We start from the raw sequence: 17114 nt of genomic DNA, 5'->3' as shown, positions 1-17114 counted from the left end.
TATAGATCAAGTTTCTTAATTAAAAATGGAAAATGTATGTTTCATTAAACGTAAGTATCAGATCACACCGTATCGCATCGAATCGTATCGAATCGAATCGAATCGGATCGAATCGAATCAAATTCCACAAAATCAAAATCGTATCGAAATTGTACCAAATCGAATCGTATCGAATCGTTCTGTATGTAAGCCGTATCGTTTCCGAATCGAATCGTTAGCCCATGTATCGGATACGTATCGAATCGCCTTGTAGGGGATGGATACACACCCCTAATATATATACACACACACACACACAACACTTTTTGTGGTCACATGTTCAGATACTGGATTCTGATTGGCTTAAAACAGTGGTAAATCAGTCAACAACCTTGAGTTGGCTCATGGACCCCGCCCTATGTTGTGTTGCAGTTGTATAACTAAATATCCTTGCAAGTTACAACTGTGTTTTCTTTCATTTATATGGTAGAAGTGGTAGAAAAGCAATTTACCATTCGAGGGTCGTGGGTTGTTGGCTGATTTACCACTGTTTCAGGGTTGTGGCACGAGGCTCTCATGGTAAATGGCTTACCATTTACTGGCTCCACTTCCTCCCGGGTACTTGTGTCTTTGTTCAGACTAACAACAACACTACATATTTAGGGCAGTGGTGCCAGCAGATTCTGATGTTTGCAGAATCTGTCTTGAGAGATTGACTCTTACCTGACCTTATCCCTCCATTTTCCTTTTTACAGGATGCGTTTAGTGTGTTGTCTGGTCCTGGTGCTGGGAGGGTTGCAGCTGGCCTGTGCTCTGAAGGTGGCAGCCTGGAACATCCAGATATTTGGACAGAAGAAGGTCAAAAACCCCACCATCCTGGAGTACATCGCTGAGGTATAGGAAACACTGCAGGCTTTCACACTGTTCTCTGGGTAAAACTAGAAGCAGTGCTCTTCCGAGCACAGGTGTCCGCCAGGTCAGGTAGGTTATTGTGGCACTATAATAGGCAAATGTGGGAAAAAAATTGCGTGTTATAGCACCACCATGAGGCTGATTTGAAAAAATTGTTGTGGCATTTTTTCTGCCTAGTGGGAATGTGCGTGTAAGATTTCACGTAAATTCATGATTTGAGGCATTTTGTTCAAAATACTCTTGCAAACTTTGGAAGCCAATATTAACCAATCAGGACGGATCGACAGGGGCGAAAGCATATAATTGAGCTGATGCAAATAACCTGGTTAATGCATCAGCATAATCTCTCGAGAACAGAAACGAACAAAACATAACATACAATGTGTTATGTTCTTAGTCTTCTTTGACACTATCTTGTACTGCCAGGAACAAAAGGCTCTTATAACGTTGTATTAAAACATATACCGGTATATGTGTGTGTGTGTGTGTGTGTGTGTGTGTGTGTGTGTGTGTGTGTGTGTGTGTGTGTGTGTGTGTGTGTGTGTGTGTGTGTGTGTGCGTGCGTGCGTGCGTGCGTGCGTGCGTGCGTGCGTGCGTGCGTGCGTGCGTGCGTGCACAAAGCAGATGGTGAACATTTCAGTAGAATGAAAGTCTACTGAAAGTCATTCTATCGGATGGAAAGCGATGAGCAGAACTGGAGATACTGTAGATCTGATGTTAAAACTAAACTCAGAATAGGTAAAAACAAGAATGTCAATGTTTCCTTCTCATTGTGTTTTGTAGGTTATCCGTGAATATGACGTCATTGTGATCCAGGAGATCAGAGACAGTAGCCCTGACCTGGATGTAGTCAACAAACTGATGAAGGCGGTCAACGACCACCAGTAAGAGCATCTCTGTATTCCAGTGATTTTACATGGTTTTCAAGTCATTTTTAGGTTGAATGATCAGCACTGACAGGACATGATGGTCTCAGTGCTGCTGATTCAAACATAATCTCTCGAGAACAGAAACGGAACAAAACAAAACAGAGAGGGCGCTGTTTTTCCCTTTTCTTTGACGATGGCTAGTCAGATTGATTCAAACATGATGAACAGAACAATGAGCTGGATTTGAATTTTATACTTTTCTTTCAGGCAGTGTTGGAAAAGTAACAATGTACGTTTACTCAAGTACATTATAATCACTGTCAGGCAGCAACCTCGTGACTCCAAGTTTCAAACGTCTATGTTTTTTTTTCGCAAAGTAAAGCCCTGCTTCGTCATACAAGGCCTTCGCACAAAGGTAGTGAAAACAGCAGATCTACAAGCACACAACGCCTCGCGCTGTGAGGCGTTGTGTGCTTGTAGATCGTCTGTTCTCACTAGTTTAAATCATTTTTAAAATGATAAATGCAATATGAACGGTTTTGGACATACAAGGTTTTCACCCGACAACGACGGTATTTAAGTAGCCTACAGTTTTGACATACTGTACTTTAATATTATTATTAATCTTATTATTCTTATTATTTGTATCTATTATTTCCATATTTATACTCCATTTATGTCACAGGCATTAAATATATTTTTCTACACCACTACAATTATTTAAGTATAGGCCTATACCTAAATACATCAATACATACAGGACTGCATGTGTGTGTGCGTCCATGCGTGTGTGTGTGTGTGTGCGTGCGTGCGTGCGTGTGTGCGTGCGTTTGTGTGTGCGTGTGTGTGTGTGTGTGTGTGTGTGTGTGTGTGTGTGTGTGTAACTGTGTTTACATTAAGAATATGTCTGTAACTGTGTGTAGATTAAGATTATGAGTGTAACTGTGTGTACAATATGTGTATGTGTGTGTAACTGTGTTTGTGCATCTCTAGTTTTTTGTCGGACTACGACTACCAAGAGAGTGAACTACTGGGTGTCAGCACTCGAGGAAAGGAACGATACCTCTACATCTACAAGTACAGTAAAACAGATTTATTACTCTACATCAGGGGTCTTCAACAGGGGGTCCGGGACCCTATAGGGGGTCCTCAGAGTTACTACAGGGGGTCCTCCAAATCTTCCAATACTTTTTATATTAACAACTTGAACCCTAGTGTCTGAGAACTGTAGCCAAAAATAGCCGATCTACAAGCTCACTTGTAGATCGGCTATTCTTTGGCAAAGAGGTTTGGTGTAGAGGGGAAAAAGAGCAGACTAGTACAGAGTAAAAGGTCAAGTTTATAAGGTAATGACGGCTCAAGTGGTTAAATATCTGAAAACGCAAATTGACATGAATCCAAAATACACTGATGATTGTGCTGTCAAACGATGAAACTATATGGAATCTGGGGGTCCCTGCTTCATCTCTCTCTCAGCTAAGGGGTCCCTGGCCTGAAAACGGCTGATCATATGCTCGCCTCGAAGCAGAGATGTTTTTTCCACTCAACCTCTGCATCTGAGACCAGTCACGGTTGGTCACTTTTAGACGCCCACATCTCCCACAGCGAATGGCAATCATTCATTTGCCAGATTGACAGTTAAACGACGAACGAGAGCAAGGAAATTGCCACACGGATTGCAGATCCTGTTTCTAGACCGGATCCCGCCATTCTAACGCATGTTGGTCTGCACTTTGCGTGAGAGGTCGCCATTTCCGGGAGCTTTACTGCCGTCACAATTTACAATTTACAATTTAGGCATTTAGCAGAAGCTTTTAATCCAAAGCGATTTACAATAAGCAGGTAATAAATGAATACAATAATCAAGATAATATGTCAGTACATCAACAGCAATACAACAAATACATATGAATATCAATCTAGAAAACCAATAACATAAGTAGACCATGCACCTAATCAGTAAAAAAAAAAAAAAAAAAAAGTTTCTAAAGCGTAAAAATGCGTTCTAGCTTCATGTATGGTGTAGTGCTATGGGTTTAGGTGTAGCCTGAAGAGGTGAGTCTTCAGTCCACGGCGGAAGCTATAGAGAGTGAGTCTGTGCAACTCTATGGGTGCGTTCAGAAATGCGCACTCAACACACTGGTGTGCCATGTTGTCATTCGTTTATTCGGCGCACCGGTGTGCTGAGTGCACGCACTGAGAAACCCTACTTAGAATTGGTCGTTTGGGCTTGATAGTTTCACACGCATCAACTAACAGCAGGTATGCCAATGTTATGAATTAAATCTCCTTTCAATATCAAGTTTACGCTAGCAACTGCTGCTTTTCAGAAAGTTTACCTTCAGAGTTCAGAGTGAAAAAGCGCACAGCTGCCTCTTTTAACTGGTCGTTCGTAAACAAGCCACACTGAACGCACTCTACAACGTCACGCCCACTGCACTCACTACACTGAGTACACACCCGAACATTTCCGAACGCACCCTATATTAACCAGAGCCCTAACATGATTTTGTATAGTTTTAATGAAAGCTTCAATTTAATGTGTGACTCTTTCATGTTGTTAGCCACCACACAGTGGATTTCCATCCCCGGTGGAGCTTCCAGTACCCAGTACTTCCAGTTCCGAAACACTTTGACAGACCACCTTTTGTGGCCAAGTTCCACGCCAAAGCTGGTAAGCTATCTGAGGTGTGTGCGTGTGTGTGTGTGTGTGTGTGTGTGTGTGCGCGCGTGTGTGTGCATGTGTGCGTGTGTGTGTGTGTGTGTGTGTGTGTGTGTGTGTGTGTGTGTGTGTGTTTATTCTTCTTTATTTATTGTGCCTCTTTTTTGTCATTCTACTACTTCCACATGCTTTGAGCGAGACATTTCGTTCAAACTTCAACTTGTTCAGTTTTACAGTTTTACACTTTTTCTTGATAAATAATAATAATAATAAAAACAGTTACCCAGTTGATAAGGGAGATTAATTATGTCTTACCATTTATATTACTGCTTGGGCTTGAGCTGAATCCAAAGTCCGTCTGAAGAGGTATGTGTACATTTTCTACTCCAGACCATGAATGCCGTTTTCACTATGGTGAAAGAAATGCAAATGCCCTCTTTCCATGCCATACCTGAAGGCAGCATTCAAGAGAATTGCCTTGTCTAAAATCTCCTGAACTAGAATTCCATGTGGTATCAAGCACCAAAAATAGGTCTGCTGTTTTTGATATTTTCACCAAAAGGCCCTTTTAGGAATGTCAGCCCCTGCCTCTCTGACAATCTCTGCACGTCCCTGTTCAACACCCATTCCTGTCTCCTATAGATTTGCATCGATCCTTTGACTTTGTGATGATCCCTCTGCACGCCAAACCAAACTATGCTGTGACTTATAAGGAGATTAATGCTTTGGAGTATGTGGTGGAGGAGGTCTACCAGAAGTGGAACAAGGTACTCTCTCTACCCCCACACTGACACACACAGAAACAACAAGCACAGAGGTGTGTGTGTGTGTGTGTGTGTGTGTGTGTGTGTGTGTGTGTGTGTGTGTGTGTGTGTGTGTGTGTGCATGCGTGCGTGCGTGCGTGCGTGCGTGCGTGCGTGCGTGCGTGCGTGCGTGCGTGTGCGTGTGCGTGTGCGTGCATGCGTGCATGCGTGCATGCGTGTGCGTGTGCGTAACGTAACGTTTGTTCGACATCCCAGTAGTTCAACACGGGTGAATCTCTCTCCCTCTCTCTCCCTCTCTCTCTCTCTCTCCCTCTCTCTCTCTCTCTCTGTGTGTCATCTTCATAACAGGACATACCCATACTGCTCCTGGGTGACTTCAACGCAGGCGGAGCCTATCTCCCAGCCAAAAAGTTCAAAGAACTGATCACTCTCAATAAGACAAATGGCTACACATGGCTGATCGATTACAGTGCTGTCACTACTGTAGTGGGCAAATGGCCATATGACAGGTACACGCACGCACACGCACGCACGCGTGTGCGCACACACACACACACACACACACACACACACACACACACACACACACACACACACACACACACACACACACACACACACACACACACACACACACACACACACACAGTATTGAAAATAAAATAAAAATCACAAAGGCCACATCTGTCAATGTCATCTCTCTGTACTTCTAGGATCGTGGCCACCACCAGCATGATGGACCATGTTGTGCCTGGCACTGCTAAAGTCTTTAACTTCACGAACAAACTGGACCCCTCCAAGAACGGGGTAGAGGTAACTGAACACATCTTAATAATGTACAAGCACCTTGTTAAATAACTGATCAGCATCGATCAGCAGTGTGACATGCAAGTTGATCCAACCACTCTGAGTTAACCTGACTCCGCCAGATGGTGGCAGCAGTGCGTATACCGCCCTACTTTTACCATCTGGAATCGCTTGGGTAAAACCGATGTAAGGGGTGGGCCATTTTTTCAAGTTCTGTGGCAGGTGATTTTGCAGGTCTGTCTATCACAGTCTGGGGCGCCCTACACACAGTTGCGACAGCTATCGTGTCCGTATCATATCAGAATGAGGGGGGGAGGGGAAGGTCCAATGCATTGTCAATGGAAGGTTGTTTGGTGTTTTGTCGTTGCCGTGTCTCTTGGCCAAAAGACAGCCTGTGGTTGAACTAGAGACATGGCAACGACAAAAAAAACAACTACTATTCATAGACACAGCAGCCCGCACCTGGTTAAGATTTTCAATTCAAGGCAATAGAAAAACATTTAGCAAATACAATTTAACAAACTCAAATTAAAAACTAGAAATATGCTAGATGATTGGAAATTGCAAGTTTGGTTGCAGTGACATGAGTCAAATTATTTCTGTCTTACCATTTGAATTTTCCCCTTTCAAGTCAAGGGGGAAAATTCATTCACTGATAAATTAATGGCCATATGGAGAACTCTGTGTCAGTCCTTGTCCCTTACCAGGCTAATGTTTCGCTAAATCATTGCTTCAAACCGAGGTAGGCTATAGGACTGTGGAGCTGCCATCACATTATTGCAATATAGTGATCACCATATATCACTATATATGCAATTCTATTGTCCAACTCTACCATGCAACAACACTAATGTCTAAAAACAGCAGAAAGACACATTTTATACATTATATAAAGATGTAATTTCTCTTTCCCACAGGCGAAGGATATCAGCGACCATTTCCCTGTGGAGGTGGAGCTGAAGGGTCATGATTATCTGTAACTCACGACCATGATGGTATGGAGCACAGATTCTATACTGTAGACGGTATACAATACAATACAATACAATACAATACAATACAATACAATACAATACAATACAATATTCAAACAGACGTAGCAACAAGGGGGCGTGGCAAACACTATTTGAACAGGGGAACAACATTCTTCAGGAAAGCACCCAATTTACAGATAACTTTTGCCTTGTCGGTTTGTAATAATAAAGTCGATTTCCACATAGATGGCAAGTATTTATGCTTACTGGATTTCACAATACAAGACATCATCCCCAACTCTGTTATCGTTGCATACATTACAAAACCTCTGGCTTCTTTCCAACCCTTTAAATCTGCCAGCAACCTTTGGGATTCTCATGTTATTCACTCTGAAGTTACAAAATGATCCTTCTGTTGTTATGGTTTTCACACAGCAAGTATTTTTCTAATTTAAACTCGTTTAAACGCGACATTAATTTCACATGATGTCATACTGTTTAAGTCCACATTTCCATTTTTGCTAAAACTGATCTTTCAGCTTTTGTTCGATAGTTAGTTTCAGCCAGTCAATGTTGCATTTCTGTGTCAGCACCCAACAGCCAGTTGTGCTTCAGGCACCAACATGGTTTAATTGTGGCGGCCCTGGTGACGTCCCTTACAAATTTGTGTTGTCATTTTTCTTTGGCTTACCAGAAGAGCTTGTTTCTGCATGTGAGGTCCTCGCTGATGTAGATTTCCTTGTACTTCTCCTCTTTTTTCAGCTCTGCTTTTTTCTTCATCAGATCCAATAAGGCCTGATGCATGAGCCCTGCTACAACAACCAATCAACACCTGGCCTGAGCCCTGCTAGGAAAACCCTACGGTCTCTTACAATTACAACAGTACAATTAAATCAAATTAACTGTCATGGCTGGCTTACACTGATGAATAAATTAAAAGGTTTTACTCATGCTCAACTACAGAATTGTATTTTGAGACAAATTACACATTCGTCTCTCAAATATTTAACCCATTAAAACCGGGAAAGCATCTGTGTCAATAAGATAATGGTTAGCCACTTTAACCATTATCTCATACCGTGGTAATTAAAAACAAGCAGATATACAAGCTCAATAGTGCATCACTTTGTGCCGTGATGAACTTGTAGATTCTTTTGAGAAATCAAGATTTTAGGGTTAAAACCCTGGCTGCCCTGCAAAGAGATACTGTGTAGCGAAAGTTAACATTCCTTAATACTTTCAATCAAGCCATCAAGGTCTTGTTGTAACAGCGGCAGCAGCAGGTGGGGGAGGGGGAGCTGCCTCAGAAGGAGCTGTAGCGCAGCCAAGCCAAGCTGTGACTCAAAGAGTAATTAGACTGTTAAAGCTAGAATGAATTACTTTTTTTTTACTATATTGAGGGCCGCTACGGACCTCTCCGCAGGCCATCAAACGTACATGGAGTTGCAGTAACCCAAGCAGAAGGACATAAAGGCATGGAGGACTTTATCAAGGTCTACGTTAGAAAAAAATGGCTTGGTTTTGAAAATGCAGATGTTTGTCATTAGGTTTAATAAGGGTCAGGGCCGGATCTAGCCTTTAGTAGTAGGTGGGGCAGCAAGAAATGATAGGGGGGTCACCTCCAGCCCACGCCGTGAGGCGTGGGCGGAAAAAAATGGGGGGATCAAACCCCCTAAAACACCCGAAATGCATAAAAAACAAAGCATTTTGGCACACTTATACCTATAACACGCATTACAAACAACAGGTCTTACACCTATCTCTCCCTGTCTCTATATATTCTAGTAGAGATGGACTGATTGCAAAATTCTTGGCCGGTACCGATCCATCGGTTTTATGAAGGTCTGACCTGCCAAAACCGATTTTCCGATACCGATTTCTTTAGCTATGAAATAGAAAATAGGGTTGCTCCAATACCCTTTTTTCAGGCCAAGTAGGCCTACAAGACATACTTCAATTTGAGTACCAATAAGCTAGAAGAACACTAATGCCAAATCAATCACAAAAGTACAATATCCAAAATCACAGACAATATCCAGTCTAATATGATATGGATATAATATTGATGCCAGCTGATCATTCACTGTAAGGCCTAAAGTTAAAAATACATACTACTGTATATATTGTAAATTGCTGTGCCATTGCTTCTGTCTGTGTCACTGTTAGAGCTGCATGATTAAGGCAAAACCTTTATTTTAAAATTATTGGTATACATATTGAGATAATTTATTTCAAATATTATTAATAATATTATTATTGAATAAATATTTTTTAACAAGCAAAACGATTGTCTTAAAAGCTAAAATAAATAAGGTTGCATTCATTGTCTTCAAGGTGAGAAATTTACCTTGTGTCACAGTAGTCTGACTCTAGTCTATTCCTTCCTTTCAAATATTTAAGGGCAAAATATTACCTCATGACCCTGGCTGTTCCTGTTGTTTTGGGTTGTAAAACCTCTGTAAGGGACTTAAAATGTTACATAATACATTTCTGTTGCTTAATGTACTTTGTGAAACTATCGGAGGAGACTATAATGACCTTTAACAGGCTTCACCTGGACATGCATTGATTAATCCAGCGTGCGGACAGACACACAACGACACCACGCAAAGTGAACTGACTTTTCTTATTCCAACAACAGAGAAACGGGAGGTGGTTTTCCTTTGAAACTGGCTAAAATAAAGGTACATTTATAGGATGGCTTTTTCTGTCGCTTGCAACAGCTTTTGCAATGCTGTTGCTTTCTGTTAAATGAAAGTGAAAGTAAACTCCTTCTGCATGGACCGTCTGGACTGGAGGCAGGAAAGCCTTGCGATGCTTTTTTTCCCCCCCCTTCTTCTTTGAGACTTGACACAGGATTATGGAATATATCCTTACATTGCAAAGGTAATCAGCATCATCTGTTGTAGGCTGCCACTAAGTAGACTGGCTGCTATTTGCTATGTTTAAATTAGTCCAGAGCATCATGCTGTGCACCGGAATTTATGTCAGTGACCGTCCGGTCACTTCTTCTTCTTCTTTCGTGTGTCATCATCAGATGTCCAGATCAGTAGTGTTCAGCCACGCCCTCGTCTCAGGTCCCACATCGAAAAGGCCGGCCTCTGATGGTGGTTTATACAGGGGACAGGTGGTGATTATGTGGTCAGCGGTCTGCTCCGGCTCCCCACACTCACACGCTGCTCCGTCCGCCAGGCCCCACTTCCGCATGGATGCTTTATAGCGTCCGACACCAGTTCTCAGGCGGTTCAACAGACTCCATTGCCGGCGTGGCAGTTCTTCTCCTCTGATACCTCCTCCTGGGTCCTGGATGTAGCCATGGATGCGTGTTGGCCCAGCCGACTCCCACTCCCGCTTCCAGGCTGCCGCTTTGGCTGCCGCCAACCAAACCGGTCACTGATGCGGCCGGTTTGATATCATACCGGCCGATTTTTGATTTTTGCATGCCATCATGTTTGGTGGGGCAGACAGGGAATTTAGGGGGGCATTGCCCCCCCTTGCCTATGCCTAGATCCGGCCCCGATAAGGGTGAACAGGTTGCCAAGGCGGTTGGAATTCCCTGTGAGGGAGCGAAACAAGACAACTTCCAGCTTGCCTTCATACATCTGTATAAAGATTTGTGCAACACTTGATGTCCTCAAGGCAGGTCATGAGCCTGAATGCAGACACAGGACGGGTTGTTTGGTTTCAGGGGAGATGAAGCTGTAAACCTTATCAAATCGTCTAATCACTCATCAGGTATTTGTTTTGACTGTGTTGGCATTGCGTGAGAGCATAACACAACCTTCAACAACATGAATTCATGCTCAGACAAAGAAGTATATCTAAACACACAGGCACTCATACCTCCAGGCTCATTTCATAACACCTCAATGAGTCACCTTTGGTAAAAACACAAACATACCCTATACTCTCTCTCCATGTTTCCTTTCTGTCTCCACAGTACCACAGTATCTGGTCTCGGTCTTGACTCGCACGCACGCACGCACGCACACACACACACACGCACACACACACACACACACAAGCACCGTAAGCAGCAGCACACAGATTTTCAGCGACACATGGGCCAGTATTCATTCAGTCTTGACCAGTGGCCCCTAGGCAGGGTTGTAACCCAATATTTGCCCTATTTTGGGAGAATAGGTCCCAGTCAGACAGGGGACTGCCCATAAGTCCAAAGGTTCATTAGTACGAAGGTTCATTAGTCTGAATTTAGTTAGGGTTACTGAGGTTAGGATTAGGGTTAGAGTTAGGCATAGTATTCTTAACATTTCGGACTAATGAACCTTCGGACCAATGCCATGGCACAATCAGACAGGGATCAAGAAAACTGCGTCCCTTCCATCCTCAAGATGGAATCTGAAAAATCTTACAGATCTGTATTGATCTTGTCTACCAAATTGCGTTGTTTGGACAACATCTAGGAGTACTATCAAAAAATTAATCGTTTTGCTGAAATGGTGGAGCTATAACTGGCCCATGTAACAATTTGGGGCAGAGGTTCTGCTCTGGCCTGCAGGGTGTGTGTGTGCACAGTTTTGCTGTGATCAAGCCAACGTGTCGGAGATTAGTTGTTCACAGGCGGACACACACACACGGATGGACGGACGGACAGACAGACAGACAGCTGGTGCAAAACATTACCTCAGTCATGCCTTTGTCCTGGCAGAGACAATGATGGACTCACCATACTGGCATAAATAAGTCACAGTCACACCCAGTTTCTTTTGAGGGGAACAGTTAGAGAAGGCATGAGGAAGGCAACCAAATAATAAAGAGAACAGGTGCAGGTTGCACATGGACATATGACCCAGCCAGTCACTGTAGGGAAGCAAGAAAGATCAATCATTCGATTGATAAAACAAAGTTAGGAGGGAGGGCTCTCTCTGGAAAGTGTCATTCTAGCTAAACCCTTTTGGGTGGGCGTAGACTTGTCATCTCCCTTACAAGACACCCATAAGAGGAGGGAACCATGTCAGGATAGGTCGAGGAGTTAGAGGGAGGTACAAAGGAAGGGATGATCGGCTCCTACAGTGAAAAAGCAGGTTACTGCGTGCTGAAGGAGGACACCTGTATATCAGAGTTAGAATTAGTTACCTTGGATATACTTTAAAAGGGAACTTAGACTTCAGAGTAGTGAAATACTTAAGATACTAACTAGAGAGGGCTTATTAAAGCTAAGCTAAGCTGAACGCCTATATGTTTTAATTGTATTCAGACGAGAACACTGCTCAACTTAACATCATATGCTCCAAAAGACAACAGGTAAAATAATAAGGTAAGCAAGGGAAAATATTTAGAAACTAATAACATTAAGGGCTCTATTTTCATCCATGCCTTACCCCTTATGCCTAAACCTTTTTTGCCATTTCTTACTATTTTGATTTTTTTTTTAATATATATATATATATATATATATATTCCTAACCCTAAAATATCTTTTGGGATAAGGGTAAGGCATGGACAAACATATAGCTGTTAATGTTTTACATTTATCTTAATCCATTACTGGAACTTTCATATTTTCCACTGGGACTTCAAACCTTTCAGTGGGACTTTTTAAAACCATTGTTACATTTGTATGATATTATTAAAGCTCTTCAGCCACTTTTACCTGATTTATATCTGCTCTATCACAAATAATTACCTCTAATACATTTTATTCCTGCATGAGAAGTAAAGACATGCACTATGTAAGCTACTATGTAACTTTCTTTTGGTGATTATAATTTATTTGGTCAATTTTTTAGAGTATGTTAATACAAATTAATTACAAATACAAATGGAGTGGTTGTACCTTAACACAGTGGTGGATTGGGCATCTGGCATACAGGGTAAAAGGGTCAACCTGTCAGGAGCTTTACAGATAGAATACTTTATTGGCAGTTAAAAATAATAATACTGGCCTAGTGGCCCAATCATAGGCCACAGTGGCTCATGAGTCACGGCCACACATAACAGCTGATCTACAAGCCCACAATGTGTAGCTGACTCAACATGATCTTTTATGTAGGCAATCTAGGCATCACATTATTGTTTCAGTAACAGTGAATTGTTTACTGACTTTTCAACAAAAACACATTTGCATACACACAAATTACAGTTTTCAGTTATCCTGTTATCCTAAGTTATCCTGCAGTTACCCTTAGCTTGTAGTGAAAAGAATGCAGCAATTTGTGTTTTTATTGGATAAAAAGAATATGATATAAATCAGTTAACCACTTAACCGACTACTTTTCGGGAGTCGACTTAAAAAAAAAACAGTAGTTGTGAATGCTGTAATGTATACCCAGTATATAGTATATACTGTGCATATGCTGTACTTATAGCCTGCAGGTATGTCAGAAAGACTGACTGGAAAAAGATTCACACACTTCCTCATACCACAACAATCTAATGTCTGTACAGGAGAAACTTTAGAAAGAGATCTTGACGTTGCTTTCCTCTGTGTAGAGACCTCTGGGTTGTGCCTCTGAGAGCTGACTAGGATTCTTGTGCTGTACGTTCTCTTCAGAACAGGTAACTATGATAATTGATCGTTTTAACATTTTAAACAAATGCAATAACTGGTGATTGTTTTTCTTCCAATTTTTGTTTTAAAATAAGTTAAAACAATATAACATGTGTTATATGGTGGAATATTGTATATTAATCTCCAATGTATGTAAAGTAACAACAGACCTACACACCATTTTCTTTTAATATCTTGGGATATTTCCACCAACCTCCACAGTAAGGTTCCCAGGATGCGTTTAGTGTTGTGTTCTCTGGTGCTCTTGCTGGGAGGGTTGCAGCTGACCAGTGCTCTCAGGGTGGGAGCCTGGAACATCGAGAGATTTGGACCGTCGAAGCTGAAAAAAACCACCGTTATGAAGCAGATCACCACGGTATGGAACAATGCAGGCTTTCACAATATTTATCTGGGAAACCACCACCTGTGGCAAAAAGAATTGACCTGATACAAATAACATGGGTTCTGAGAATGTTAATAATTTACAATAACATATTGTTATGATTAAGTTTAAAAAATACATACTGTAGTCTTTTTTTATTAAGCTCAATGTTGACAAGGTCTTACATGTTAAAGTTTTTTTTTTTTCATTAACAACAAGGGTTCATATTTTAGATTGCAATTAGAGAAAACAAAAGATGAGTGTTAAAATGTTTCATTTACTGCTTTCTATCATTTTAACAATGCATACAAGTGGCTAAATATATCTTTTAGACACAATAAGTCGGCGATTTATTTATTACTATTTACAGTAACACCAGTAAGACGCCTAAGGGCGAAAAGCGACCTAAAGGGTGGGGTCGCGCCATATCTTGGCCATCTGACCAAAGGGATTTGGTTCCCCTAGGCATCACAGGGATCTCCATATATCGTAATAAAAGGGATTTGGTTCCCCTGACATCAGAGTGATTATATATTGGTATTCACAGATTATATATTGGTACACACATGGGCTTAAAGGGGCCCATGTGTTAATACCATGCTTTTCAAAATATATATTTTATATAAATATTGGTCCATAATACGGTTTTATACAGGTTTTAGCCTAAACAACCACTCGGATATTTAAATTCTGTCTCTAATTACAAGCCATTTTCCGATGCAATACTAAAATGCCTTTGTTGACAACGAGGCGCTGTCTTTGGACTAAAATTGGAACGATACAGAGAAGATTAGCATGGTACCACGATGAGAACCATGTATAGTCAATCCAATTCAAGCCAATTTTAGTACCACTTTACCTCATGGTTCCACCTCATATATATAGTCAATAGAATATAGCCTCCCAAAAACTTCTCAAGGGGGCCCAATAGGAAATTAACCCCTTTGTGACATAAACAAGTGCTCGATTTCAAAAGAGTACCGTTCAGACCCGCCCATTCAGAAAATCACTGAAATGGAAGGCAAGGCTTAGAGTTAATGAAAGTTTTTTGGGGGGGCTGGAAGAGACACTGGGAAGACCAAAAAACAAGGATAAAAAATAAAAAATGTGATATTCATGGTGGGCCTTAAAGGGCCAGTTCACCTCTGGGACAACCAGATCTTATTTTATTGTTGTTTGGGACACGATCAACACAATCCCGAGTTATTTTTTGTGTTCAATCTGTGTTTTGAGATATTTTAGTATTTCAGCATGAACGATGATGCATTTTGCATCATATGATGCAGCATGATGACTCATATGATGCAAAATGCATCATCGTTCATGCTGAAATACTAAAATATCTCAAAACACAGATTGAACACAAAAAATAACTCAGGATTGTGTTGATCGTGTCCCAAACAAGAATAAAATAAGATCTGTTTTTCCCAGAGGTGAACTGGCCCTTTAACTCACTCAATGCCAAGGGCCAAAATGCCAAGATTTTGTATGTTTTTCTCTACTGTGAAATGAAAAAAATATATATTTTTGTATTTATTTTTGGTTCCAGAGATAGAGCTGAATGAATAAAAAAAAGTGTCCATCCACTAGAATGAACACACATTTTCTCAATCAGCCAAACGAGGGAGCCAACACACAAACAGAGAAAAGCATCTCTCTGATCTCAGGTCATTTTGACATCTTTAAAAAAAAAAAGAAGAAAAAAAAAAAACGTTCAAAAAAGGGGCCCTTTGAAAAAAACAGTCAAGAGACGTCATTGGCATTGTATGAGATTTATTGATGACATCAGGGATCTCCATATATGGGCATAAAAGGGTTTTGGTTCCCCTGGCAACCCAGGATCTCCATATCTCCATATATGGGCATAAAGGGGATTTGGTTCCCCTGGCATCATAGAGATCTCCATATATGGGTATAAAAGGGATTTGGTTCCCTGGCATCACAGGGATCTCCATATCTCCATATATGGGCATAAAAGGGATTTGGTTCCACTGGCATCACAGGGATATCCATACATGGCAATACAAGGGATTTGGTTCAGATTTGGGCCCTTTGAAAAAAACAGTCAAGAGACGTCATTGGCATTGTATGAGATTTATTGACATCAGGGATCTCCATATATGGGCATAAAAGGGTTTTGGTTCCCCTGGCAACCCAGGATCTCCATATCTCCATATATGGGCATAAAAGGGATTTGGTTCCCCTGGCATCATAGAGATCTCCATATATGGGTATAAAAGGGATTTGGTTCCCTGGCATCACAGGGATCTTCATATCTCCATATATGGGCATAAAAGGGATTTGGTTCCACTGGCATCACAGGGATCTCCATACATGGCAATACAAGGGATTTGGTTCTCCGGACATCACAGTGATGTCAGAGTGTGATGTCAGAGCGTGAGAGTCAATCCACAAAAAAGACAAGCAGTACCCATACGGACAGACATGGTCAAGATGTGACGGTTCTGATAGTAAACTGCGACCTATGGTCGCAACTAAAACAATGCATGTGACAAACACAATATAATGAGCTGAACTGTTTAAATCTGAACTCAGAAGTCATGAAAAGTAGACAAATTGGCTAAATATTTAATTTCATTGTTTCCTTCTGATAATGTTTTTTAGATTGTCCAGCGCTATGACATCATTGTGATCCAGGAGCTCCAGGACACTAAACCTGGCTTTCCTGTAATCAATACACTGATGCATCTCCTCAACCAGTAAGACCATCTCTGTATTCCATTGATTTTACATGGTTTTCAAGTCATTTCTGGGTTGAATGATCAGCGCTGAGAGGACATGATGTTTAAGCTGTTTACTGCTCGCTATGCAGGCAATTAAAACTATGACAGTATTAGTATGTGTAATGACAACAACTGTTTTGGTTGTGTGTGTGTGTGTGTGTGTGTGTGTGTGTGTGTGTGTGTGTGTGTGTGTGTGTGTGTGTGTGTGTGTGTGTGTGTGTGTGTGTGTGTGTGTGTTTTCATTCATCTCCAGAGGAGGTTATCAGTTCAACTACAAAGTCAGTGCTCCGCTGGGTCCTAGCACCTACAAGGAAGAATACCTCTTCGTCTACAAGTACAGTACAAGACATGCACACAACTCTTCAAGTACACTATGAATCTACACAATGTTTTCATAGGGTCTAGATTAACAACTGTAATTGACTTGTACCGTTTCTGTCGGATGAAACCTTGTATTTCCAAAACTCTTAAGTAAATTAAAAAAAAAGAAAAGAAAATGAAATTATATTC

At 41.3% G+C, this 17114-nt stretch overlaps 1 protein-coding gene across 1 annotated transcript; it reads left to right on the top strand.

Annotated features, from left to right (window-relative positions):
* Positions 1-735: 735 nt before the first annotated feature.
* On the top strand, positions 736-16584 carry LOC308300805 (deoxyribonuclease-1-like; the record flags this gene model as incomplete). Its single annotated transcript, XM_080744704.1, has 10 exons — positions 736-873; positions 1675-1775; positions 2754-2837; positions 4325-4434; positions 5065-5189; positions 5535-5695; positions 5900-5999; positions 6911-6956; positions 13754-13854; positions 16486-16584. 10 exons carry the CDS (start codon positions 736-738, stop codon positions 16582-16584), a joined length of 1065 nt encoding a protein of 354 aa, XP_080600830.1.
* Positions 16585-17114: the final 530 nt, after the last annotated feature.

The sequence above is a fragment of the Nannobrachium achirus genome (assembly GCF_963921795.1).
Source record: "Nannobrachium achirus genome assembly, chromosome: 16".
Lineage (NCBI taxonomy): Eukaryota > Metazoa > Chordata > Actinopteri > Myctophiformes > Myctophidae > Nannobrachium > Nannobrachium achirus.
This window is presented reverse-complemented; position numbering and strand designations above follow the sequence as displayed.